Source organism: Apis dorsata, unplaced genomic scaffold (assembly GCF_000469605.1).
Source record: "Apis dorsata unplaced genomic scaffold, Apis dorsata 1.3 scaffold_307, whole genome shotgun sequence".
NCBI lineage: Eukaryota > Metazoa > Arthropoda > Insecta > Hymenoptera > Apidae > Apis > Apis dorsata.
Genome location: NW_006263579.1, coordinates 72119 through 83747, shown reverse-complemented (window position 1 = coordinate 83747; position 11629 = coordinate 72119). Strand labels below are relative to the sequence as shown.

At 30.5% G+C, this 11629-nt stretch overlaps 4 protein-coding genes across 8 annotated transcripts in view; all 4 read right to left on the bottom strand.

Annotated features, from left to right (window-relative positions):
- LOC102681287 (translation initiation factor eIF-2B subunit alpha) overlaps positions 1 to 841 on the bottom strand; it is a 4181-nt gene extending 3340 nt beyond the window's left edge. The window contains exon 1 of one of the 2 annotated variants that reach the window (XM_031511339.1): positions 626 to 841. The gene's annotated coding sequence lies outside the window, so the exon portion shown is untranslated. The remainder of the gene's footprint in view (positions 1 to 625) is intronic. The other variant, XM_031511340.1, reaches the window with a different exon arrangement.
- Positions 842 to 1277: 436 nt separating this feature from the next.
- Positions 1278 to 1982, bottom strand: LOC102680711. The gene is made up of 2 exons (XM_031511324.1): positions 1871 to 1982; positions 1278 to 1804 (listed from the first exon to the last, which is right to left on the bottom strand). The coding sequence occupies exons 1-2, from the start codon at positions 1958 to 1960 to the stop codon at positions 1469 to 1471; spliced, it is 426 nt and encodes a 141-aa protein (XP_031367184.1). The 5' UTR covers positions 1961 to 1982; the 3' UTR covers positions 1278 to 1468.
- A 383-nt stretch (positions 1983 to 2365) lies between these two features.
- On the bottom strand, positions 2366 to 7796 carry LOC102680946 (proclotting enzyme-like). Of its 4 annotated transcripts, none has more exons than XM_031511321.1 (9): positions 6657 to 7796; positions 4955 to 5032; positions 4509 to 4832; positions 4106 to 4430; positions 3892 to 4022; positions 3718 to 3828; positions 3437 to 3632; positions 3076 to 3353; positions 2366 to 2930 (listed from the first exon to the last, which is right to left on the bottom strand). In XM_031511321.1, exons 1-9 carry the CDS (start codon positions 6676 to 6678, stop codon positions 2635 to 2637), a joined length of 1761 nt encoding a protein of 586 aa, XP_031367181.1. In that variant the 5' UTR covers positions 6679 to 7796; the 3' UTR covers positions 2366 to 2634. The 4 variants fall into 4 exon arrangements, with proteins under 4 accessions (XP_031367181.1, XP_006617463.1, XP_031367183.1 ...); XM_006617400.2 differs by having other exon boundaries at positions 3437 to 3629; XM_031511323.1 differs by having other exon boundaries at positions 3718 to 3816.
- Positions 7797 to 8264: 468 nt separating this feature from the next.
- Positions 8265 to 11629, bottom strand: part of LOC102680576 (SAFB-like transcription modulator) — a 7031-nt gene continuing 3666 nt past the window's right edge. The window contains exons 7-15 of the mRNA XM_006617397.2: positions 11318 to 11358; positions 10916 to 11184; positions 10671 to 10833; positions 10334 to 10584; positions 9731 to 10233; positions 9469 to 9642; positions 9242 to 9378; positions 9003 to 9159; positions 8265 to 8922 (exon numbers count right to left, since the gene is read on the bottom strand). Of these exons, the coding sequence (XP_006617460.1) occupies positions 8757 to 8922; positions 9003 to 9159; positions 9242 to 9378; positions 9469 to 9642; positions 9731 to 10233; positions 10334 to 10584; positions 10671 to 10833; positions 10916 to 11184; positions 11318 to 11358 (1861 nt within the window). The 3' untranslated portion in view covers positions 8265 to 8756. The remainder of the gene's footprint in view (positions 8923 to 9002; positions 9160 to 9241; positions 9379 to 9468; positions 9643 to 9730; positions 10234 to 10333; positions 10585 to 10670; positions 10834 to 10915; positions 11185 to 11317; positions 11359 to 11629) is intronic.

Sequence of the window (11629 nt, the reverse complement as noted above, 5' to 3'; positions counted from 1 at the left end):
TCAAAAAAATTATAATTTATTTGAAAAGAAGCAAAATATAGTATTGGAAAATATTTTAAAATATAAAAAAATAAAAAAATATTTATGTATACATATTTTAAATTTCATACATATACATATTTTTGAATTTATATTTAATAATAAAAATAATATTTTCGAAATTTAGAAATATAATAATTTAGTGCAAATAATATTCAATATATGCAATTTGAATATTACAATATAATTACTGTCGGTGAATATAAAAGAATATACAAACATATAAAGTATAAATAAAACTATTTGATTTAATTGTTGGAATCATTATTGGATTTAAATTTAAATTTTTTATTATTTTTTCATTAATTGAATAAAATCTTAGAAGAAATAAGGCTATAAAATAAATATGTTAATTAAATCAAATATGAAAATTTATTCAAAATTGTTATTTTATTTGATCAGTTATTATTATAACTACTATAAGTATACAAAATATGTCGCATTTATAAAGTGAATTATCGCTATTTAATATATTTTATTTTTTTACTGATCCTGATATTAGGAATTCTATGTATGTAATTTTATTTACATATTTTTTTAGAAGCGATCGAGATAGAGATAATTTCTCATATATATATATACTTACAATTGTAAGTACTTATCTGATATAAAACTTTTCATCTCCATAATAGAAAGGTTGACAATAAAACGATCGTACAAGATGTCGACGTTCACGTAAATATTTGTTATGAAGTGCGCAATTCAATTGATTTAACCAAGAACAAAATACAATACTTTCAATAGAATTAATCATTGAAGACACTCTATTTTTTCTATCGTTGTTAGGATTGTTGCTTGATCCTCTGAAAATTATGAAAACAATTTCTTATTTTTCTTTTTTTTTATATAATGAAAGTTATATAAAATACATTTAAAAGATTTTACCGCACAATATTTGATTCATTTTTCTTTTCTTTATGTAATTTCATATTCTTTTCTTCTCCAAATGAATTTGAAATAAATTCTTCAATAATTTGTTTTTCATTCATTTTATTACAATTAGACTTTACGTTACAATTATTCATTTCAAAATATTTTTTAGAAAGTAACTTTTGTTTTCGCCGATTTTTATTTTCCTTGCGTATTTGCGCCTTAACAAGTGAAAAAAAAAATTAGATTAAAATTATTAAAGAATATGAAGTATTTGAAAGAAAGTCGAGAAATTAATTATAATAATATAACAAACCTGTTGAGCAATTTTTTTCCATTTTGTATTTGTTAAATTTTCAAGTAATTTTTGCTGTTTTTCAGTTTCTATTTTTTTAAGTATTCGTTTATATGTGATAGTTTTCTTATTTTTCCAAGCTTCAAAGGATAGTTTTTTTTCATTTTGTCGCTGACTTGCTAATCTATATTTTATTTTTTAAGCAAACAAGTATATGTTGCAAACTATTCTCTAAATTCAATAAATTTGACGAAATTTGATTTTTTATAAATAGAATAATAACCCATGCATATGATCACAGTCAACCAAAGAAACGTTGTTTGTTGCAATTTGTAATTTATCTGCTGCGCGGTTTGTCGAGTTGCTCCAAAGTTCAATAACTTTAGTATCACCAATGATAGGAGAAAGATTAATGTCATCTAGTTTATTCAAATCCTCTTTTTCATTAGTAAATTCCTTATTGTTAATCGAAACGAAGTTTGGTGTTTGTCTTATTTCTGACACATCTTTTTGACTAGGCATTTTATGGAAAATCGTTACCGAAGTTCGCTTATATTTATAGCGACGCGATCTACGATGCGCTACCGTTGCTGATATATTCTAAAATTTGAAACGTAAATAGTACAATTAATACTAACTACAAAATTTTTATTTAACAATTGATACCTCTTTCGATTCTAAAGATTCTTCATTTTGTTTATAGTTAGCATTTTCTAATTCCAATAATTTCTTGAAATTCCACTTCTCATAAATCATTTGATGAAATTGTACAATTTGATCTATGCAGGATATTTTAAATGTATGTAGTATACAATAATAAAATGAACGTTAATTATTACACTAACCATTATTTTTTAGCGCTCCATCGATCATTTGTTCGACGAAACTTTTGAAATTTGGAACTGAGTTACTTTTAGTTTTCATTCTGAAATATCAAAGATTTCTAAATCGTTGGTCGTCTTTTTGTTATAAGAGCCAAGGATTAAATGTAAAATACATTGTAATTAAACGAATTATGTAATTTTAAATGAATAAACGAACGATAGATAGCCATAGGTAAACGATTTCTTGAAATTAAAACAATTGAGGAACAAATAATTGAGAGTTTACAGCCGCATTCGTATAGGTAATATTTGTTACTATTGCTAATAAGTAAATAAATTTAATTTATTAAATTACGTATATTTGCATATATAAGTGTGCGCGCGTATGTACAATTATTATAATATAATTTACAAATTTGTATGATTGCACAAATATATGTGCAATTATTCTAGTTACGCTAGTGCATATAATATAAAGAGGTAATGTATAAATTAAGATTCTTGGCACTCACATAATATACTTACAAATGATATTGTATTACCGAATAAGAATCATGTCATCCGAAGTCGGAAATACAAATCAATTAAGATAAAAATTGCTCATGCTTAATTCAAATTATTTTTAATCCAGTCTACGTATTCAGTAACACGCGTATATACTCCCGGATATCCTGGTTCTCCACATTTATTACCAAACGAGACAATACCGATTTGAATCCATTTACCATCTGCTCTAAGCATAAGTGGACCACCGGAATCACCTTGACAAGCATCTTTGCCGCCTTGACTATAACCAGCACAAAGAAAATTACTGGTAATTGGTTGAAAATAAGCTGCATTGCAATCTTCGTTTCTCCATACTGGAAGCACTGCTTGCCGCTGTACCGTGCTTTCTTTTCCACCTATTGAAAGAAATCATATAATAATTTTTTAATTCTTAAAAATATTTTGAGAAAATAAGAAATAGAAATAATAGAAAAAAATGAATGTGAATTGAATATGAACAAAAGTAAAAGGAATAGAAAAAAAAAATATATATATATATACCATAATAGGTAGTACCCCATCCAACAACGGTTGGTCTAGCACCAGCAAATCGTTCATTCCGATAATGTGCTTGTGGTAAACAAATCGGTATTACATAAGGAGATTTTCGAACAGTCCTCGTCAACTCCAAAACTGCAATATCATTATAAAATCCAACACGAGAGAATTTTGGATGTGCATGAATTTGTTTAACCAAGTAAGTTTCTGGCGCGGATGGTTCGTCATTCCTTTCAAGATCTATGTCTCCAAGACGTACAGTGAATTGTTTAGCAGCAAATCTGTTCGAAAGTTCGAAAATCGTCATTTTATTTCTTCTTATGTAAAAGTTTTGAAAACATTTACTTACGAACGAGTAACTTACGGCCGTTGACGGTGGTCGCGTGTACAATGAGCCGCAGTTAAAATGTATCGCGATCCAATCAAAGATCCACCACACCAAAATTCTGTGCGTTTAGAGCCATGTAAAAAAATCGCTGCCATCCAAGGCCAACGTCCTGGAAGAGCTTCTTCTCCGCCAACTACTCGATATTTACCCGAGTTTCTTACTCCACATTCTACCACAAGAATTTATCAACAATTTAGTTGTTGCTATTGCTTATTCATTTCTACATGTATGTATTTTATATTTTTATATTTGTTTACCTTCATCGTTTTGTATAAAATTATTATCAATAGTGCTGCCGGATGTTGAAGATCCAAAGAAATTAGTTGAATGATTCACCGATGGATTGATAGGAGATACTGAAACGAATTCTACAGTAAGTAGTAGTCGTAATTGTAAATTCTGTAATTCTATAGTAATTGTAATCGTGCTACCAGTTGTAATGACAGGAAACAATGGAATGGGTCGAGGAGTTTGATGTGGCTTCGTTGGTCGGACTGGTGGTCTCGATGGAGAATGTATAGGTGGCTCGATTCCTGGTGCTGGAATTATACCGGCTATCGAGCTGAAAATTCATACATATTTTTTTTAGGTTATGAACGATCTTGCTATAACAAATCATAACGAAACTATTGTTGTTGAATTTACCTAGTTCCATTATTGTCGACTTTATCGGTCAATGGGCAACAAACGCCCGGAACAAATAAACTTTTAAAGCATAATGATTGTCTGAGTTTGGTCAAATCGAGCAACAATTGAGGACAGTTACTTAAATCCTGACATTTTCCAAGATTGCCTTCTGCTGTAGTACAATCGACCGACGATATCACTGATTCTTTTTCTCTAGTGTTTTGATTAATCTCTGCAGGAGAAGAAGAAACAGAAGAGACAGAGGAACTTTCGGTCGGTATAGGTCGTAGAGGTAAAGCTACACCTCGGACTAGCGGTGCAATACTATCTGTTACATTGCGTCCTAAAAAAAAATATAATTAAACTATGCAAGATTTATAAATTCTGGAAAAAGAAGAGTTGAATTTTATCAAAATCTTACCTAAAATATTCTTTGAAATAGTGTATATAGCTGATGGTAATTCTTTTGGTGGATAATTTGAGTTCTCTACTCCTCTGGTCATATTAACGATATAACTCCCGACAGTATTTAAGGCACCCAAAGTTTCGGTAATCGTAACCAGAGGATCCGGCTGTTCTCGTTTTTCTTCAACTTTCGCTAATCTTACGTAAGGTCTGATATGCATATTTTTTCGAAAAATTGGTGGACCCAATCTTTGTGGATCACTATTATCCCATCTATCTGGTTCTCTCCATCTTTTTATCGGTGTTATAAATGTCTGAGATGTTCCAAATTTGTTTGATGCTGTATCGTTTATATCGCACGCATATTATTATAATATTACATATAACATATAAGATTTGATTGAATACCCGATTGAATTAATCAGCGTTTAATGAAACAGATTAACGATGAGATTTACTTACCTGAATGATAACGATAATGAGTGATTTCTTCGGTGTATGACCAGGAACTCGTTAGCAAACTCCATATTATGCACAATTCTGAAACATTCAAGTACATCAAGCAGCATGGAATAGAGCGTATCTCTAATCATCGATTATTCCGAAATCGATCTTCCTTTTTTCTTCCATAAAGAATAAAACTACAAATTAAAAGATGTGTAAGTAGATCGCAATTTAAATCATATAGAACTAAAAATGATGAAGATTATTACCGATTTCAGGTAATTGTGGAACAACTACAGGCAAAATAATTATTACTTAAAAATCATTCTGGAAAATTAGCGATTCTCCATTTATGATATGTCAAAGCGAATCTAAGTATTATAATTACTATATAATTACTATATAATTAGGTATATTACTCGTATTACTTTTTGAAATATAGCATTCGATATTATTGACAAATGTTAAGATCATCATCGCTAATTGATTATTACAATATTCAAAAACTTTTCGAATCGTGCTTTATTATATTCGATGAATTAAATTTTTATTTCCTTTTTTATGTTAATAACCTATTAACACGATTTCTCGAGTATCTATCGCGAGACTAAAAGTAAAATCGATAGAAAAAGCGTGTTAGCATATGAGAAGTAATTCAATTCTCCGTGAAATCGAATCGGAAGCGTAACGAAACCATCGGTGAAACTTTTTCAATTTCGCGAGTTTATCATGTTTGAATTTATTTTAAAATATTACGTGCAAGTATTGACCTTTGTTCACTGAAGAATAAAAAAACCTCAAAAATCTGAAAAAATGCGTTTCGTTAAGAACGATATACACTTCCTTCTCAATCTTCTTTCTCAAGAAGAGAATAAAAGAAAGCGAACGATCAAGCGAACATTTTTGGAATCTGTCTACGCACACGGACTTCATCGATGGTGAAAGTTGCTTGGCGAGAAAGCGCACCTTTCTTCCATTCACTGATTCATCATCTAGTTATATATATACAGCAATGAAGCAATAAATAATAGTAAGTTTAGTGATAAATTAAATCTATTGTTGAGTGAGAATACAATGATTATACTTTTAATCCGTTAAAAATCATCCATCATTGTTATTTTTTTTTTTGCCTCGTGAAAAATTATGCTATTCTCTTTCCAATTGTATAGTTAACATTACCTTTACTTTCAATTGATGAGTTGGGAATATCATTCTTTCGTAATTCAATGTTTATTCTCATCTTATTTATTTTGAATGTGCAATATGTCTTATCTTGTTCTTGTATTTAAACCGATTTAACCCGCATCATATGGGCTGTACGATATAGATGTCAATTATTAATAATGTAACATTGAAAATCAATAACAATAAACGAAATATAATTTAATGAAAGGAAACGCATAAAATAATATATATATATGTTATATATATAATTAGAAAATAAAAAAATAATTTTAAATTTGAAAATATGTAAAAAATTGAATATAATGATTTAAAGTTTTCGCGCCTAAATCACGAGGCAGTACGAATCAACATCCTTGATTTTTCATTTAAGTAGCGCGGAAAATGAATAGAATTGGAACTTTCAAACATGGTCTATTGTATTTTTCCCATTTTTTTATCGATGATGCAAATATTAAAAATGAATAATAAATAAATATCATTCATAAAATTGTATGAAAGCGCGCGTAAACCATATAAATCGATTTGAATCACTTACTCAAAACAGTGGACGATGACATCCTGATCCAGAGAAAACATTCAACCGATCTTTTTCACATACCACACGGTTTTTATCACGATTATATTACAACACTTATTATTCGCGATCGGGCATACAACGTTCAACTATTTCAACAAAGTTATCGCGTTCGCGAGACTACCGGCGAATTGTCCATCGTCTATTGAGTTTTGACTGAAAGGTGGGAGCTGACAAGAAAGAGGGGGGGCGGAAATAAGGTAGAGAAAACAAGAGAAAGGATCATGTATGTAAACGAGAAAGAGAGAAGATGGAGGAAAAGAAGGAGAAATAAAAAAAAGAGGGGGATAAATAAAAAAATTAAAAAGGAGGAAGGAAACCATCGGAATCGTGCAATCATCACTATACATGGGGTAAATCTCAATTAGGATGACTGTCCGTGAAAAGACCTCGACATACTTTGTTCTCGATGAAATGATTCCCTCACTCTTTCCCATTCCCTCAATCTTTTCTCTTTTCTTCTTTCACAGTAACTACCATCCTTGACTCATTCAACTGAGGGAAAGTGTTCTCTCTATCGTGTATTTCTATTCGTTCTCTTTTCACTCAACGATACAATAGTGTGCCAAAAATATACATTTGCGAATGTAGCAATTTATCTCGCTATAAATATCTGAATCCCCAAATATCTAAATTTTATATATTTGAATTTTTGAATGCTTTAATTCTCATATATCTGAAGTTGTCTTTTTATTTTAGTTCACAGTTGCTGTATAGTATGCTTATCCTCTTGATTAATTTCTTCTTTTATCGATGAAATAAAAATTAAATAATGAACTGGAATCAAATAAACAAAATTGGCAAAAATCATTAAAATATAAAATTACAGATATATCAAAACAAATTATTCTAATATACCATAAATTTATTTATATTGAAGTAATTGTCGCTATACTGAAACATAGTACGTGTGCTTCAAGTATGAACCTAAATTCCAACATCATTAGATACATTGTTCTGTCTTGTGAAATTCAATATACAAATTGTTCAGTCATATCCTTATGAGAATATGTACGTATTTCTACAAGGAATCTGTTAAAGGTACACGATGTAACTGTTTATAACACTATTCTGTATGTCTTATTCTATAAGAATACATCCAACGATGTAAATGAATGCGCGTCATTGATTGAAATAAGTTGCAAATAACAATTGATACAACGCATTATATAAATGTAGTTGCGCTGTAGACAAACGAGTAAAAGTTTGCCCCATTTCGAGCGTCTCTCTCTAGATCTCTATATCGTGTCTATTAACAAATGTACAAAAATCCATTATATTTCAGTATGATATATACACTGTATATCGTGTATAGATCATACCATATGTTTACATTCATCGCGATGAATATCACTAAAGTATTTATTTGTAACAATAGCAGCAGTAATAATGGTAGTGTAATAATAATTGAGATAGTAATAGAAGTAGCAGTAGTGATAATAGCAATAGTAGAAGTAGTAATAGTAATAATAATAGTAATAGTAGTACTAATAGTAAGCAATGATAATAATAATGATAATTAGAATAATAATAGTAATAATAATAATACTACTATTTTTATTATTTTTAGATCATTAAATGTAAAAAAGATTGGGAAAGATGATATGAAATTTTTACAGAAATTGAATGACATCAAAAACTCAAAAATCGTAATCATAATCGCTTAGATGAGTAGACTGCTTGGATGAGTATCGGGAGTGAGACGTTCAATTCGGTTTAATTCATTTAAAACTTAATTTAAGGATAGCAACTTGAATACAAATATTGAAAGAGATTTAAGATATACGTATACGCCACTCATCAACAAGGAATTATTTGGGCTTTTCTTGAATCACAATTTGTCTATCAATTGCATACGATCACATTACAATCGGAATTTACGTATACGATTAATTGCTGAAATATAATGAAAATTGATTTGTCAATAATATAAATAATTTAGTGTGCGTGTGCATATGTGAGAGTAAGTATGGGCGCGCGTGTGTGTGCTAGCGTCAGAAACAGGTGGATATAAAAATTCACCAATTATTCGTTATAATGGTAAAAATCAGCAATATACGATCAATATTTTCTCATGCTCGGCATAGATGATTTATATGGATCAAAACGATCGTATGAAGGTGCTGTCCCGGGTGCAGTTAATCCCATTGATTGAATAGGACCACTTTGATACGTAGGTGGAACTGGATGTCGTAACGTGTTTCCCATACTGCTTGAATTACTCCATCTGAAATAAATTCATTTATTTAATCGATCTTATTTGCGAATCAAATATAAAATTTATTTTACAAAGAGATTGATGTGTACCTGTTTACATTATCGGAAGATCTAGAACTCCAACTAGACGGTTCGTTTCGAGGATCTCGAGTTCCGCTACTAGGTACAGAATTAAATGATTTTGTAGATGAAGGTCCAGAATGCCAACTACTAGTTGTTCGATTGCTTTCAACATAACGACTATCACCTATATGTATAAAAAATGTTGAGATCAAAAAAAATTTTAATCAAACAATTTTCTAAAATCATATGAATTCTTTTATACTAACGTGGAGTACTAGATCCAGTAGGTTTGAAACTTTCACTGTAACGCGTATGACTATCCCTAGAACTTCTATGTGTATCTGTATCAGAACGCCTGACATCGCGATCACGAGTATAAGTAGTAGTACTTGCACGTTCATATCTATACAAAAATATTTCGATGAATTTTTTTTATTCAAAAAATCGAAATATATATTGTACAAAAACATGAATTAATCTTTTTTTATATTACCTTTCTTTAACTTGTCGAGGATCGATAGACGTTGCTGTCGTGCTAAGAGTGTCTCGACGTACGATCACTTCTCTTCCTCGGGATACATCGGAAAAGCTTTCGGGACGACTACTACGGGAAGTAAACTCGCTACTACGTTTGAATTCCTTTTTCAACCCTAAATCTTGACTGGATCTGTAATATTTTACGATTCTTTCGTATCTTCTCCGCTTTCGATTTGCACAAAAATGAGGGAATACGAGGGACCATACACGCATCTTACCTACTAGATTCGTAGCGAGTAGGCGGGGATGCGTCTAATCGTCTGTCTGAGACGCGATCTAAAATCTCACCACGACGATCACTTACACGTTCTGGAATGTGTTTTCGACTATGCTCAGTGGCCATACGTTTTCTATCTGGTTCAACATATATGTCTCTTGGATCCCTTCTATCGCTAGAACATCGTTTAATGGACGGTGGAGGCGGAGCACGTCTACTCTCTTCTAATCGCATTTGTTGTCTTTTCAGTTCCAATCTTTCTCGCTCCAGCTTTTCCCGCTCCAGTTTTTGACGTTCCCGTTCGAGTCGAAGTAACTCAGCTCTCTCCTGCTCAATTCTTTCTCTTTCCCTTCTTAATTTTTCTCGTTCTCTTTCTAATCGTGCAGCTTCTTCTCTTTGTCTACGTTCTACTTCCCGTTGTCGCTCCATATCTTCTCTTCTTCTCCGTTCTTCTTCACGAAGCATCCTCTCCCTTTCTCGTAGCCTTTGTCTTTCTCGTTCCTCCTGGAAATATATAAAAAATTATACTCTTCATAATTCTAATAAATAATTAATACTAAAATATATGCCTTATTAATAATAATTAATAATAATTGATTTTTACCCTAATTTTTGCAAAAGTTAACACATCATCGCGTCTACGCCGTTCGCGGCTGCGAGATCGAGTATGAGATCGATGATGATCCCAGGATCGAATTCTCTTTTCGTCACGTCTTCCTCTTTCACTTTCCGGTTTTTTACTAGTAGATTTAGTTGATCGAGAATCGGCATCTTTTGAAACTTCATCTTTCTTTTCCTGCACCTCTGCTTTCTTATTTTCAATGTTTTCGTTGCTTTTTTCGTCCGACTTTTTCACTGTTGTAATATATTTAAATATTTCTTTTATAATATATATATATATATAAAACATCTTTGTATATATTATTTATTTAATCACTCACTTGCTTCTGTTCCTTTATCTTCTGTTTCTTTCTTCGTTTCCTTATCTTTCCGATCGTTAATCTCATGATTATCTTTTGTCTTTTCTTTTTCTTCCTTCTTTTCAGATTTTCCATTCGTAGTATCTCGTTTGCGCATATGACTTTGTTGAGTATCACCTTTGGCCTTTATATAATATAAAAGTATATGTAAAAAAAAAAGTATAAATAGTCTAAGAGATAGGAATATTTTTTTTGATTTTATTTACCTTTTCTACAGATATTACACGTCCGTGAAGTTCAGTTCTATGTAAATGTTGTATACACTTTGCAGCATCTTCACTAGTGGACATAGTTACATAGCCATAACATCTTGCACCTGGCGTTCTTGCATTTGTAACTACTTTTGCACCTATTACTTTCCCATATTTTGAAAATATTTGTTTCAAATCAGTAGCGCGAGTACTCGAAGACAATCCGGATACCCACAAATTTCTACTACTCGCATTAACGGGACTAACTTGAGAAGTTTTTTTATCTATATAAAGAATAAAATAATTATAAAACAAAAGTAGAAATAATAGATATTTTAATTATAATAATATTGATAAATGATTAAAAATTTAATTAGAATTCTATAAACACGATTTAAATAATTATTTAATAGTTACCTTTATCATCTCTTTTTTGGCTCTTGTTGCTAGACTCCATGCTGAAAACAATTATTATTTTCATTACATCTGATAATCATTTGAACAATTCTTATTATGTATGAAAAGATAATATTTTAGAAACAATGAATTTCTTTTTCGAGGCTTAATTAGGTACCTCTGTAACTATGTTAAGCATATAAATTTGGCTAGCAACTTTTATAACAAAATTATATAATTATATTTATATATTATCATAATTATCAGCTATAATTATCATAATTATCATCATTGTCATCGTGATTATTATTATCGCCATCATTATCATTATCA